Here is a 15,700-nt window from a genome sequence, read left to right as displayed (position 1 = left end):
CACTGGTGCAAATAATGAAACTGAGCTATCTGCCTTGGTACCTGTTGGTCTTTATTCTGGCTTCTAGGTCATCACCATACATGTCCTTGTCCAGATTTTTACTGGGCCTGTAAATATTCTGGGCCATATCTTTACCACCTCTCCAGGCTTGATCATAAACGTTGTAGATTTCATCTTCTCCACCTGCAAAACCACTGTCCATACCCTGTGGGAAAAGGACATTAAATGTATTATTAAAAGTTGGATCTGATTACATTCATGTAATCATTTATAGCACACATTTTCAGCAATCTGAACTGCAAATTAAAAAGATCTTCACAAAAAAAAACAAAGTCCATAAACTTTTATTCTTATTACCTTTGGTCCTTAGATTAACTAAAGTGGTAATTAACAAACTTGACCACTTTAGTGAAGTAGTCATTAAAACTGGATAGTATAAGCAGGTACTTAACAATTTCAGTTGTACAGACAACACCAAGAAGATAAAAGAACTGTAAAGCATTTATCTGATGCTATTTATTAATTGAACTCAACCCCAAGAGTAAGAGTTGGATGCTGTACCAACAGTATCTCATGGCATTTAGAATAATAATGCTATACCCCTTAACTCCCTGAGAACATCACCATTGTAGCATGAGACAATAAGGCTCTTAATGAAAATCCTAAGTCAACAACGAACAAATTTGTTTCATAATTTGGATGGCTCCTTAATACAGGGATGTGCTTTCTTAGAAAAAAAATTTTTTTCACAGCTTTGACATAAGCTTAAGCTTGTAAAAGGTGACTGTCATAAATATTTACTTATGTGGAACTTTCATCCCTAACCCCCCTTTGCTCAGGGTGGTCAGTTACTACTGCATTACGTTTAAGAACACAACCTTTCAAATCAAACGTGTGAATCTTCTAACAATTTCTAGCTAAACCTCTATGTGTGTCAATTTCCTTATCTACAGGTAGAGATTATAATAAATAGTACGACTTCATAGGAGTTTTGTAAGGATTAAGTGAGATAATAAAAGTGAAAGACTTACAACAATGCCAGGAATGTAAAAGAGTACCCAATAAGTTATTATTAACTAGAAGAGCTTACTCAAATGCTACCTTCAAATCTTAAAGCCTCCAAGTCATAAGAAATTTTTCCCCTCTGTATCCCAGTAGAACTTTATACTTCCATATTTTTATTGCAGTCTGCCCTGTCCTTATTTATACATATATATGTCTTTTCCAGTAGACTCGAAGGTTCCTTGAGGGCAAAGGCACATCTGTCTTTGATCTCACTGTCTTATGCACAGTACCTAGTCAATATTGGGTGGGTTAACACATAAAGGCACTTCTTCGGGCCTAAGGTATCCTAGCTAGTTAATAACAATAGGTATTAGAAATCAGATTTCCCGACAACTAGCCTAGCACTTAAATTTAGTTTTACAGCTTCATCTTTTAAAGATCTCAAGTTATATGTTTCTTTAGCATTAAATTTGTTTTTCAAAGATCAACAAAAAACCCAAGGGATACTTTTGTAGGACACTGGCTTTACTTTATAAATAAAAGACTGATATACTAAAACCAAAATTTACCACCTTATTTCTTTCATTTTCTACTAGTGTCTTAAATCTTAGCCAACTGTAAGAGGTCAAAATCAGAGTTGTTTCATCTTACATCAAATAAGATGAAATAAAACAGTTCTATAAGTTACAACACACAACTTCTAATTTTTTTTCTCTCATTATGCCAGCATACCTTAGGCTGATCCAAATCTATGATATGTTACTTTTCTTTCTCCTGAGGATTGGTATTTACACCAACACTTAAGACAGGCTATCTCTAAACCCCTTATACCTTGGATTGGTTGAAAAGCCTTTGGTCATACTGAACTTCATTGGACGTCCGAGGATTGGGCACACCAAGAGCAATGACTTCACTGATATCTCGATTTTCATTTCTCTGTAGTTTTGACCTGTTTCAAAATACAATGTCACTAACTGAAAACTCTCCACTCGAGACAAGCTGAATTTCAATTTAAATACAACCAATCTCAGAAGCAAAGTTAATGAATATGTCCTGTTCATATCTTATGAACATATATTCCCTGATAATGCATAATCAGGTTGGCAGTCCTTACAGCATTTCAGAGACATGGTTATTAGAAGAGGTAGGGTTTTAAAATCAGGCCTTCCTGTTAGCTGAAAAGAACTGTCAAGAGACTCACTCTTGACATGAAGTCTTTAATATAAGCAATCACCTTACGGAGAGAGTATGCTGAGATATGAAATTGCTACGGTCTGTATTTGCTATTATACGAGGATTGGAGGGGGACTGGATGCAAATTAGATGTACCATATGAATCACTTTCAATAAGCCAGAATCCATTCTTTACCCAAACCACATTTAGTAATTTTATCCTATTAGAATTCTGAGGAAAACATGTCAATGACTGAATTACTCAGTATGATCTTCAATATTCAGATTATCTTAATTTCCCTGCTGTTTCAGTATGTATGCAATCTACATCGCAATGAAACCATGGTAACTGTCATCATTTATTTTACCAGAAACTCAGGTCTTAAAATAATTTCTATAGACAACCTGATTTTCACCCAATCACAAGTTTACAGCTTTTCTATGTTATCAATTCTTATAACCACTTTACTCGTTTTAAGGGCCCAATTTATCTACAGAGCCATTTTGATTTTTACAGCTTAGGAATTTCAGACCAGGAGTATCATTAATTGTATACTTTCACATTTCATTCCTCTCTCTCCTACACTGCACATTTACCCACAACTCTAAATTCAGATTTTCTGCTTCTCCATGACTTCACTTATCCAGGGAGATGAGCTATGCCATTAAATAACAAAGAGCACCACTGGCAGGAATCTTCTTTTTCATGTTTAAGGCATGACTTGAAAAAATGGATTGTATCTGCTCACAAAGTGATGAGAACATGGAAAACTGCTCACATGGGAAGAAAATGTTTTATATTTGCATTTAACCCTTACTCGGAATTCAGTGCTCAGTCTTTGGTGAAGCATAAATTATGCCAATCCTTACTTTAGTGCAAGTCCCCATACATGTATTTTTATTGTTCCATGCAGGTCTGTACTTATTAGCAGTGCTGTGTTCATTTTCCCAAGTAATTTTATACGGTAGCTCTGTCTTTCTGAATTTTAAGTGAACTACTCATGAGAAGAGGCCAATTTTCACTTCTCACAAAACCTGCTCTTCTCCCCCATTGTACTCAGGACAGCCCTCTGCATGTAGGATCTCAATGAAGGTACAGAATCTTCTTCCCTGTCTAGAGGAATAGGCGCATAATAAGTTTGTCTCACCACTTGAAATAGGAAAAGAACAGACCAGAACAGTCCTATCTACTACCTTCTTTTCACAAACTTCTATATCTGTATCATTCGCAATTCTAGCTGACTCTACAAGGTGATGAGAAAGGATTTCTTCTAGGAACAGTCAATTCTTCTGCTAAAAAAAAATAAGTAGTTTAGTGTAAGAAAGTAAGTTACCAATCTAGAGAGGAAAGGGAGAGAAGTAAAACTGGTCTCAGTGGACTAAACCTCTTCTCGAAAAGGTTCACAAAAGCCACTCCTCATAATTCGTATTTATCTCAAGTAGCACCTACCTCTTATCAGGAGCTGCCCTGGAAAGATTCCTGTCGTGCTGTCTCTCTTTTCGCCTGTCATGCCGGATTTCATCCCTCTCACGTGCCTCCCCATCCTCTGTGTGAACAGAGTTGAAAATTACTTCATCACTATATTACCCATTGATATTTGGAACAAGAGAATATTCTTTAACCCATGACAGATCATTCCACGAATTTCTTTACTGTCACATTCAGACCTTTTAACTCACTTGCAAATAATTTAAATCCAACAGTATCGGTTTAAATTTTTGAATGTGAATTTCAGAATCATGCATGCAGCTCAAGTGTTCAGAGGTAAGTATATTGATGACTTTAACTTAATTTGAAATGCCTCAAAATTTTATGGTGTATTGATAGATGGATAGAAAAATCAGTAGATAGATGATAAGGCAAATTAAGCAATGTTAATTGTTAAAAAAGGTTAACTGTAGAATCTAGGTGGTGGAGCTATGGATGTTCATTATATAATTCTTTCAACTTTTCTGTGTGTTTTTAAATTGTCGTATTAAAATTTCAGGAAAAAATTATGTGTAAATTTACCCTTATATTTTCAAAGACTGGCTGACTAAAGAGCCTTTGGCTTGTGGTCCACGGGGGCTGGTTATACCTTGATCTCTACCTATTGTGTTTATGTCTATCTTCATTTTCTCCTCTCTCTCCAGTCTGAAGAGATACAGCTTTGGAGCCAGCCCGTCTAGATTCAAATCCTGTTCCTATGACAGATCAGCCATGTGACCCTGTACAGGTTACTCAACCACTCTGAGCCTTAGTCTCCTCCTCTGTAAAACGGTGACAATCCTAGAACCACTGCAAGCGGTTGCTGGAGCCAGGATTCTATAAGGCAATACATGTAAAGTGTTCAGAGTGGTGTATTCCATAATAAGCACTCAATAAACGTTAGTTCTTTTTAATACCTGGCAACACATTTTTCAGAATTTCAGCTAATTCCTCAAGAACCATTCCGAGGCTTTTTAAAAAAAATTTCTTAACAGTGTATAGACTTAGATATAGGGAAATCTGACTTCTAATTACCTTCAGTGGCTATGTGTATGTACAACAGGCAGGTTTTTATACCTTGCCTCATTAAGTCAATCATACATGATTCAAGGATGTGGATCACTACTTATAATTCTGGTTACTTCTCTATAGCTGACCTCTGGACTCCTATAACCAAATGCCTGCCTGACACCTCCAACTTAAGCTTAACATGTCCACAACTAAACTAATCTTTCCCTCCCAAACCTCTTTCCCTGCAGTCTTCCCACTATTGGTAAATGGCAACTCAGTCCCTCCCAACTGCTCACATCAAAAATTCTGGAGTCATCCTTGACTCTTTTTCCTTAATCCTTTTTCTTCCATACCTCTACCTAATCCATAAGCAAATTCTGTCAGCTCTCCCTCCAAAATCCACCGGTATCTGACCATGATTTCCCTGCCTGTCATCATCTCTCGTCTGGATTACTGCAACAGCCCTCCAAAAGGTCTCCCTGCTCCTCCGCGTGCCCACTTCACAGCCTGCTCACATAGGGCAGCTTATGCTGCTCTACTCAAACTCTTCAACTGCCTCCCTGCTTATCTGAAGTGAAAGCCATGTCCCTAAAATGGCGGAAAGACCACACATGATCTGGCCACTACTCTTCCTATCTGCTCTAACTATTCTGACACCTCAGCTACTATTCAGCTTTCTTACTCCCATCCAGTTATACTGGCCTCCCTGCTTTTCTTTTAACACACCAGGTATACTCCCAACTCAGGGCCTCTGCACTTGCGGTTCCTTCTATCTAGGATGCTCTTCAAAGACCCAGACCTACAAGGCTTACTTCCTTCAAGTTTCTGTGCTAATGTTACTATCTCAGAAGTGAGGTCCATTCTGATCACCCTCTCCTTCTGGCACTTTTATCCCTTTTCCTGTTTTATTTTTCTTCATAGCAATTATTACTATACTATTATCACTAATCATCTAGTAATGATAATTAACTTTTTTGGTCTCTTTACACTCACTAGAAAGTTCATTACTATACCCCCAACCTAACAGAAATCCTTCTGTCTAGAAGAGAACTTTGCATATAGTAGGTGCTCAATATGAATTGAGAGAATGAATAGTTGTACTAATCTAGGATTTATTAACAAAACAAACCACCCTCACAACTTTCTTGAATTAGAATTACTCTTCTCACTCTAAATAAATTAATACACCAGTGTAAACCACTAAATAAAGCCAGAGAGAAAATATTGGCAGATTTAATGATTATAGGTTTATTAGCCTACAAGACAGAAAAAGTGGATTATTTTACTATGTGGGAGAGCTGAATTACTCAGTTTGAGATTTCATTTTTCTAAGTTTCAAGAAAATTAAAATGAGGGGCGCCTGGGTGGCAAAACGGTTGAGCGTCTGCCTTCGGCTCAGGGCGTGATCCCGGCGTTACGGGATCGAGCCCCACATCGGGCTCCTCCGCTGGGAGCCTGCTTCTTTCTCTCCCACTCCCCCTGCTTGTGTTCCCTCTCTCGCTGGCTGTCTCTCTCTGTCAAATAAATAAGTAAAATCTTTAAAAAAAAAAAAAAAAAAAAAAAAAGAAAATTAAAATGAGACAAAATCAAGCCCATCATTTGAAATAATACATGATTTTTAAAAGCACATTACTCTGAACTTTAAAAATGTCCACTGTAGTCCCATACTGAAGGCCCTTCTTTAAATATATGCTCTTGGGGCACCTGGATGGCTCAGTGGGTTAAGTGTCTGCCTTTGGCTCAGGTCATGGTCCCAGTGTCCTGGGATCCAGCCCACATGGGGCTCCCTGCTCAGTGGGGAGTCTGCTTCTCCCTCCCCCCTGATCTTGCGCTCTTGCTCACTCTCTTTCCCTCTCAAATAAATAAAATCTTTAAAAAAAAATACATATACATATTTTTTATTTTCTACTGCTACAGCTCAGTAGCAGAAGTTACTCTTTCATTTCTATTCTATTTGTGAAATATCTAATATCTACATTTTCTTTGTGTGTATTAGTTTTGTGTGCAATAAAAACAATGGTGAGTCTCGAAAATGAGATATGTATTGTTCACAACGCAATTCAACTTAGGAAAGAGAATGTCATACCTTTTTCCACATGGGTTTTGATCCCAGCTCTTCTCTCCCTGGCTTTCTGGGCCATTTCTCTAAGTTTCTCTTCATGTTTCTCCTTTTCTTTTTGAGCCATCTTTCTCTCTACTTGAGCACGCATTTCTACAGCTTCCCGAGCCTGTTTGTAAAGTTGAATGTTAAATAAGACACAATTGGAGGAAAAGTTACAGCTATCAACAACAGCATGATTGAAGTCTGGCTTGAAAGAGTAGGTATAAAGAATTCAGATTTGTTATTGCTGATTAAAACAAAGATTCTTGGGGCGCCTGGGTGGCTCAGTCGTTAAGCATCTGCCTTCGGCTCAGGGCGTGATCCCGGTGTTCTGGGATCGAGCCCCACATCAGGCTCCTCCACTGGGAGCCTGCTTCTTCCTCTCCCACTCCCCCTGCTTGTGTTCTCTCTCTCGCCGGCCATCTCTATCTCTGTCAAATGAATAAATAAAATCTTTAAAAAATTTTTAAAAATAAAAAAAAATTAAAGATAAAAAATAAAATAAAATAAAATAAAAAAATAAAACAAAGATTCTTGTCCACTAAAAGAAAGCTTGCCTGGAAGACACTGCAAACTTAGATTTTTCACTCTGGAAAATGTTTTAGTGGTGGAAACTGTAATGACCCAAATCAATCTTTTAAGTCACTGTTTCACTAATGCTTTCTCAGGAACAAACCAAAACACAAAAATTAAACAAGATTCCAATAAAGAAATTTTCAGTATCAATAACATAGCAGGAATTGGTCATGTGTTCAAAAATCAAGCAAGTCTATTCAAGGGGCTCCTGGTGGCTCGGTCGTTAAGCGTCTGCCTTCGGCTCAGGTCATGATCTCAGGGTCCTGAGATTGAGCCCCGTAATCGGGCTCCTTGCTCAGTGGGGAGCCTGCTTCTCCCTCTCCAACACCCGCTGCTGTGTTCCCTCTCTTGCTGTCTCTGTCAAATAAATAAATAAAATCTTTAAAAAAAAAAAAAGTCTATTCAAGATAAAGCCTTAGCAAGAGATGATTTTTATAAGGGTGCTTGCTGCAATGCAGGAGATATACTTTTCCACGTTCTAAATGCATGCCATAATGCACGTGAACTTCTAGGTCACACACATTCATAATATTAATAGACAACCAATATCACGACTATCATTTTCTACAGCATTCAATTCATCAGAACGTTTATCTGCCCTTCTACGCTACCGACCTTTTGGGAGACATCTACATTTAAAATAGAAAAAAATTATGAAATCTAAAAACAGCAGTCAGTTATCTCTTTAAAAATGAGATCAGGGCGCCTGGGTGGCTCAGTTGGTTACGCGTCTGCCTTCGGCTCAGTCATGATCCCAGAGTCCTGGGATTGAGTTCCTCACTGGGCTCCCTGCTCAGCAGGGAGTCTGTGTCTCCTTTTGCCTCTCTGTCAAATGAATACATAAAATCTTAAGTGGGGGGGAAGGAAGGAATTGAAGAAGGGAGGAAGGGAGGAAGGGAGGAAGGAAAGAAGGGAGGAAGGAAGGAAGGAAGGAAGGAAGGAAGGAAGGAAGGAAGGAAGAAATAAGAGATCAGCCTACTGAACCATCATTCTGGAATGCCGTGAGGAACCTGGATCGCCAGTGTAGGGTGTGTGTACAAGTCTACAAAGGTTGAGACCAGGTACAGAGCTGCATACAGCAACTGCCATCTCTGGCACACATGCCGCAGTTGAGAGCCTCTCCGGGTACTCAGTACTGTAGCTTAAACAGCACTATTTTTACGTAAATCAAACCATCATGCTATATGGCTTAAAATTCACAGTGATGTGTCAATTAAACTGGAACGATCAAACTACCTTAGGTAGCCGAAAACGGATTTACGAATTATTAAGAGCATTAAACCCTTTCATTGTAAGAGACCAACCTTCCGATCAGCAATATAGAGGGCTTCAGCCAGCTTGGCAAAGTTCTCATTGATGTGAACAGTCTGCAGGCCTCTTCCATCAGCAGCCAGACGTTTGTCTAATGGAATTGTATACCCCTGTGTGACAGCAGGTAGAAAACACCAGTCATAAAAGAGCAGCAATAGATTCTTTAAAATTAGATGTAAATATGTCCATTTTGACTACCAGTGAGATGAAGTTCTTTTTCTTACATCTTTCTTCACAATTATGCAACAGCAGCAGCAGCTAACACTGAGGGCTTCATGCGGAGGCCAATTTAAAAGCACTTCACATGTGCGGTCCCATTTAACCTTCACAGTAACTCTGGAAGGCTGGTAACATTGTACTTCCATTTCACAGATGCTGCTGCTGAGGTAGGGAGTTTAGGTAATGTCCCCAAGGGGACACGGTTAATAAATGGATGAGCTAAAATTTAAACTTGGGCAGTGTGATATCAGAGTCCAAGTTCTGAGCAAATATTCTCATGTTAATAATTGAGTTGTAATAAAAGGAAATCACTATCAAATAGCTAAGTAGTTGTTCCCCAAGTAATACAACAGTCATACAAAAGTGGAACAAATCATGAAAATCATAGTATATATAGGTAGTTTAATGTGTGGTACTGTCATAATGACTTGTCAGAGTCTTAGAATACTGTAAGTTTTAGTAAATGGAAAAAAGATAAAGTTTGACAGGCAACTGAGATTCTGTATTCTGAAACTCTGCATCCTATTTTCAGTAACTCAAGGAATATGCTTGAACATCCAGGACAGTTCAGACTTAGCTTTATTTGTCTAGATTTATGACTACGTTCCCAAATGTTGACCTCTTGTCCATAGTCTTTAGTCCTAATACAGGGATGTGTTACAGAAGCAGCTCAAGATATCACATGGTTACATGTACGTTAATCAAGCCAAACTGGACCACCCAATCCTCTTTTTGTTATAGGATGAGTGCACACCTTCCTTTAAAAAATAATTTTATATTTAATCTACAAATTAAAATGGCCTTCCTCACCCATCAAGAACAGAATTATGAAACACAATTTGGGGGAAATGGGGAAATAGTGGTTAGAAAATATATTTCAGGGGCGCCTGGGTGGCTCAGTTGGCTAAGTGTCAGACTGTTGGTTTCAGCTCAGGTCATGATCTCAGAGTCCTAGGATCGAGCCCTTTGTCAGGCTCCACACTCAGGGCAGAATCTGTTTGTCTCTCTCCCTCTGCTCCTCCCCTCCTTTGTGTGCTCTCTCTCTCAAATAAATAAAAAGAAAAAGAAAAGAAAATATGAAGGATTTAAATAGCTTATGCACAATTATAAACAAAAAAATGTTTAAAAAATTAAGATACTGAATATATCCAAACATTTACTCTGTTTTGTCATATTACCATTTAAACTGGTTTCTTTCAGAAATAATTTTACATATCAATTTCTAAATTTTCTAAAGAATACTATCATTCATTGATATGTTATTTTATTCTCCCTATCCCTTCTCCATATGCTTCTGATAACTACAATTCACTAAAAGAATCTACACAGTATTCATGTGACTGGAATACTATGTTTCTATTACATTAAAAAAAAGAAAGTCACATAAATTGGGTGTTCCTTTTTGAAAACATTCAGCTAAGTGAGATGCTGAGGATTTAACAAAAGTTTCTGAGGCTAAAGCTCCTTCCTGTTTCTCAGTAGGTTCTAATAGTAGGAGACGGATTTTATGAAACTTAATTACCTTTGCATTTTTCCAGTTTGAAATACAAGGAGGAATCTTCCATTCTTGTTGCTCCTTCACAGTCATCTGAGTGGACAAAAGAATGGTAGAAGAGACATTTCTTGATTTTTGGTCTAGCTAAAAACCCAAGTGCAATCTTCTCTTCAAAGACATTTCAATGAACACCGACATGTGAATAGATTTAGTCAAAGGCCAAAATTCCATTTGTTTGGTAGCACCATATACTGTGTTCCCATACCATGGATTCTAGTAATGACTTCAATATAAAAAATGGAAAATAATCTATAAATTATTTTTGATAATTATAAATTCTGGTTAGTATTTTTCCATATTTAAAGTGATATGAGAGGCACCTGGGTGGCTCAGTCAGTTGAGTGCTTAACTCTTGGTTTCAACTCAGGTCATGATCTTAGGGTCATAGGATTAAGCCCCGCATTGGGCTCTGTGCTCAGCGGGGAGTCTGCTTGGGATTCTCTCTCCCTCTCTCTGCCTCTGCCCCTCCCCCTGCTCATGCACTCACTCTCTAAATAAATCTTTAAAAAAAATAAAGAATTGGTCGATTAAAAAAATAAAAGTGACAAGACTTACAATGAAAATTTGTTTTTAGCTGGATAATAAATCATACCTAAAAAATGTCACTCAGATTATCAGGGGCCTATTAATCCCAGGTACTCACTTCCTCTAACTATGATAATATCCTGCTTGTCAAATAGCAGACCCTATTCATTCCATTTAAGCAGGGGTTAGGCGAATAACATGAAAATTAATAGCTAACATTTTACATACATTCTCATAAGTACTTTGGAACTACACATTACAGTCCTGAGTGGGTCCCCATTTGATCTTGAAAATCGAATTAAAAAAAACAGTAAGTGTGGCACAATGTACCCGTATAGACATGTAGACTTTGTTCTATGGGAGATTATTTATAAAATTAATAATCATGAGTACAAAAAAGGATGTTAAACTACAGCAAAGATTACCTTTCGGCTAGGAGAATGCATGACAGGTGCAGGAGGAGAAGGTGGTCCTCGGGGAATTTTCTTATTAATCCTGAAGGATAAATCAAAGCACAACCAGAGAGTGTTAGACATTTTTCCATTTTGGTTAATATGTCTCAAGTTTCCCCTTCCCATTTTTATAAAGCTTCAAACATATACAAAAACAAATAGAATGTATAATGAATGTTCATCTATCATACATCAGTCAGTTTCCACAACTGTTAAGACACAGCCAACCTTGTCATCATCCCTATCCACCTCACCTCCACAATATCATTATCAATTCATATGGTAATATACTTTTTTTTTTTTGTAGGCTCCACACCTAAAGTTGGGCTCAAACTCATGACCTCATGATCAAGACTCACATGTTCTACCAACTAAGCCAGCCAGGCGCCCCTACTTTTTTTTCCTTCTACTTTATTTACTTATTTTTTAAGAGAGAGAGGGGAGAGGGATTATGGGAGAGGGAGAGAGAGACCCTCAAGCAGGCTCCACGCTCAGTGAAGCCTGACATGGGGCTTGATCTCACAACCTTGAGATCATGACCTGAGTCAAAGTCAAGAGTCAGATGCTTAACGGAATGGCCACGCAGGTGCCCCTACTCTTATTTTTTTAGAGTGGGGGAGGGGCAGAGGGAGAGAGAATCCTACGCAGAGTTCACGCCCAGTGCGCAGAGTTCACGCCCAGTGCGGAGACTGACGTGGGGCTCAATCCCCGGACCCTGAGATCATGACCTAAGCCAAAATCAAGAGTTGGATGCTTTACCAACTCAGCCACTCAGGTGCCCCATTTTTTTTTTTTTTAAACAGCTTTACAGAGGTACAACTGACATGCAATTAAGTATACGTATTTAAGTGTACTGTTTAAATCTGACACAAGTATACACCTGTGAAACCCATCATTACTATCAAGATAGTGAACATACTCATCACCTCCAAGTTTCTGCACATTCTTTTCCTATCCCTCTCGTTCTTCTCATCCCCTCTCTGTCCTCCCCTCCTTCACCACAGGCATTAATCTACCTCCTGTCACTACAGATTAGTTTGCATTTTCTAAAGTTTTATATAATTGGAATCATACAGAATGTACTTGTTTTTGTCTGGCTTCTTTCACTCAGCATAATAATTTTGAGATTCATCCATGCTATTTCATGTATTAAAAGTTTACTCTTTTTTATTAAACTGATTAATTAGTATCATTTGTTTTAATATCACTAGTATTCCATGTATAAATGCCCCACAGTTTATTTATCCTCTCACTTACTGACGGACATCTGGGATATTTTGCTCCTCTCGTATCTTTTTTAAGAATAGTGTCTTATTCTCATGAGGCCACCTACTTACTTGAACCTTGGAGGCTCCATTGGATCTTTCTGCATTTCCACCATCCGAATAACTCTCTGTTTAGCTCCAGAGTTGAAAGCCACTCCTTGTTGAGATGGTGTGTATCTGAAGAATGCAGATAACTAGTTCAAACTCAACAGGTATTTTTCTTCTGTTACAATTCTAAGCTAGACTATACTGTCAATTCCTTTCATAAAGTATTAACAGAAAGCTGCAAAATATTTAGGCAGAGCAGATAGCAATGGAAATAAGAGAACTAACAGCAATAATGAGTTATAAGCAAAATGTAAACTAGAGTCGTATTAGTTCGCAAATAATCCATCGCTGTCCATTTTCCCCCACAGAAGGCATGGTGTTCAATTTCACAGATAAGAGGTCTAGAAAATGGTACCTATTTTGTAAGTTTGCATTTGCAGAAGAAACGCCCCATAATATTCTCACCAGGCAGCTTAGAATTAGTAGTTCTTAACTAATCATAGGTTGTAAAACAGAGAAAAAATAATAGTAGCAGCCCTACAAGCTCTGATTTTTCTTGTAATACCTACATGTGAATCATCTCTCTACACAAGGATTTAGTTGAATGAAATCCTTCAAAATTTATAAGCATTATAAAGATGACTATTATTATATAAATGATATTAGTACACTACCACTATTTTGCTCTTATACTATTATTACAGGTAACTACTATTATATAATAAATTATGACATTATCAATATACTAATATTATTTATACCATTATATAAACATTATATATGTTATATAAAGCCTATTATATACAAATGGGAAACTATAAGAAATATTAGTGGTTTGGATCATATGTTGTAAGTAATTATTAATTTCTAAAATCAAAAAATATATTTTGAAAATAGCCTAATAGCTAGTATCTTCTAAGTAGATCTCTTAAAAAAATTCTTCTGCTTTCAACAGTCTGCACAGAGACAATAGGCTTCAAGTCATTATTCAAAAAATTACATTTTCTACTGTGACTAAGTAGGATAGTGAAAGAACACCAGGACCCCCAACACCAGTCAAGTCCGACATGAACCTAAGACTTCCAGGCAAGGTCATACCGAATATACTGAGCAGGAGCCAGTTTATCAGCAGCTCGAACTGGCATGGCTGCAGCAACCTTCTGTGATACGGATTTTTCTAAGGCTACCCTTGTCTTTTCTGTTATCTGAAATAAGAAGTACCATATTGAGTGGTCTGGAAGTTCATAAAGATGTAGAAAGTCATCTAAAATACTTATATATATCTCAATGCCTTATTACCTCTTTAATGGCTTCTTCATCAGGTCTTTGCAGGTCTGGGTCATCTGCATTCATGACTTCCTTGGGAACCAGGTCAGTATACTTGCTATAAATGACCTAAAATGTTCAAACACAAGCAGGCTCAAGAAAAGCAGAGAATGAAAAGAAGCAACCTCATTAAATCATTTCAGAAGTCAGCACACTTATAAATTTAGGACACAGATTTTGTCTTTTAGATTTTAAAACCAAGGAAGCTTAAAATATATACACAAATTATTGCCCTGGCTATATAAGTTAATAATTTTCCTTTGACCTCATGCATTTAAATTATTTGAGATCTTCTAATCAAGTCACTATCCAAATAAATTGTGCCAATAAAATCTTATGCATCAGTGATCCCTATTTTTGAGGCTCACTAAGACTTGAAATTAATGATGATATAAATTGCCTATAGCACCATTATCTTGGATTACAAGCTCATCAGAATTTAAGTCAGGTTACCAAATAATTTCCAAATTCAGTGGGCCCACAAAATTTCATTGACCTCACCCTACTTATAATGTTTGTCTTTTCTGGCATCAACTCTATTCACAGACTAAGGAAATGAACACGTGCCATGGTCAAAAAACCCAGAACACTTCTGTGGAAAAAAAAGAAAAGCAAAACATATTCTATATACACAACTTATTTTATACTCATTATCCAAATTTAGGATGGCTGTAATTTCTACTGGGCTTACCATGTTTCTATGAGGCTGACACTGATGTGATAGGCCCCCCAAAAACAGAGTATTACTTTCGTGTCCGTCTATACTTTTTGAATACTTTCATAAAAACTTTACATGGCAGACTTTACAGAAAAAAAAGAGGTACCGGAAATTTAGCAAATAAACAGCATTCTAGATTTTGCTGCTTGAGTCAGGAATTTTTGATACACGTATAAAGAAAGAACAACTAATGAATAGAAAGAAAACCGAATTCCCAGGTACTTAAGAGCTTCAAAAATTACTACCATAAGCCAACGTCTTATATCAATAACTGCATTCTACCATGACATTCCTTAAAGATAGCTTAAAAGAGGGGAGCCTGGGTAGCTCAGTCAGTTGAGCATCGGACTCTTGATTTTGGTTCATTTCATGATCTCAGAGTGGTGATATCAATAGCCACATGGGGCTCCATGCTCAGTGCGGCGTCAGCTTGTTCCCCTTCCTCCCCGCCCTCTGTTTCAACTCTCAATCTCTCTTAAATAAATAAATAAATGAATAAATGAACAAATAAATAAAATCTTTACCGAAAAACAGCTTAAAAGAAATGCAGGCTATTCTTAATTTTTTATTGCAAACAACAGAGCAAAAACCACTTCCTGGCCTATACAACCTGACCTGGCTTTGCCTACAGCTTTAATCTCCCCCTGTACCTCTCACTTCTTCATTCATTGTTTCAATCACATTAGCTCTTCCTGTATTTTGAGCACAACATGCTTTTCTGGAATTCTGGGCCTTAAAAGTGTTGTTCTTAGTTCTTCATGTGAGTTCTCAAGCTCTGAGTCTCAGTTCAAAGGTCATGAACGCACTGAAGCCTCTCCTGACTACCCTTGCTAAAGCAGCAACCCCTCTGCACCCACTCAGGGTCACAGCACTCCTATTACTGTCTTCAAAGCATTGCTCTCAGTATGAAATTATTTTCCATTTTACTTGTTTGTCTATATCTCTAT

General features: G+C 37.6%; 1 protein-coding gene across 1 annotated transcript in view; it reads right to left on the bottom strand.

The window, feature by feature from the left end:
- SNW1 (SNW domain containing 1) overlaps nt 1–15,700 on the bottom strand; it is a 30,318-nt gene that overhangs the window by 727 nt on the left and 13,891 nt on the right. Inside the window, exons 4-13 of the mRNA XM_026519409.4 lie at nt 14,009–14,104; nt 13,808–13,914; nt 12,734–12,838; nt 11,370–11,439; nt 10,387–10,452; nt 8,639–8,755; nt 6,744–6,885; nt 3,629–3,725; nt 1,837–1,954; nt 42–205 (exon numbers count right to left, since the gene is read on the bottom strand). Coding sequence (XP_026375194.1) covers nt 42–205; nt 1,837–1,954; nt 3,629–3,725; nt 6,744–6,885; nt 8,639–8,755; nt 10,387–10,452; nt 11,370–11,439; nt 12,734–12,838; nt 13,808–13,914; nt 14,009–14,104 — 1,082 coding nt within the window. The remainder of the gene's footprint in view (nt 1–41; nt 206–1,836; nt 1,955–3,628; nt 3,726–6,743; nt 6,886–8,638; nt 8,756–10,386; nt 10,453–11,369; nt 11,440–12,733; nt 12,839–13,807; nt 13,915–14,008; nt 14,105–15,700) is intronic.

This window comes from Ursus arctos, unplaced genomic scaffold (genome assembly GCF_023065955.2).
Source record: "Ursus arctos isolate Adak ecotype North America unplaced genomic scaffold, UrsArc2.0 scaffold_25, whole genome shotgun sequence".
NCBI lineage: Eukaryota > Metazoa > Chordata > Mammalia > Carnivora > Ursidae > Ursus > Ursus arctos.
Note: the sequence above shows the minus strand (reverse complement) of the source record. Positions and strands in the feature narration are given on the sequence as shown.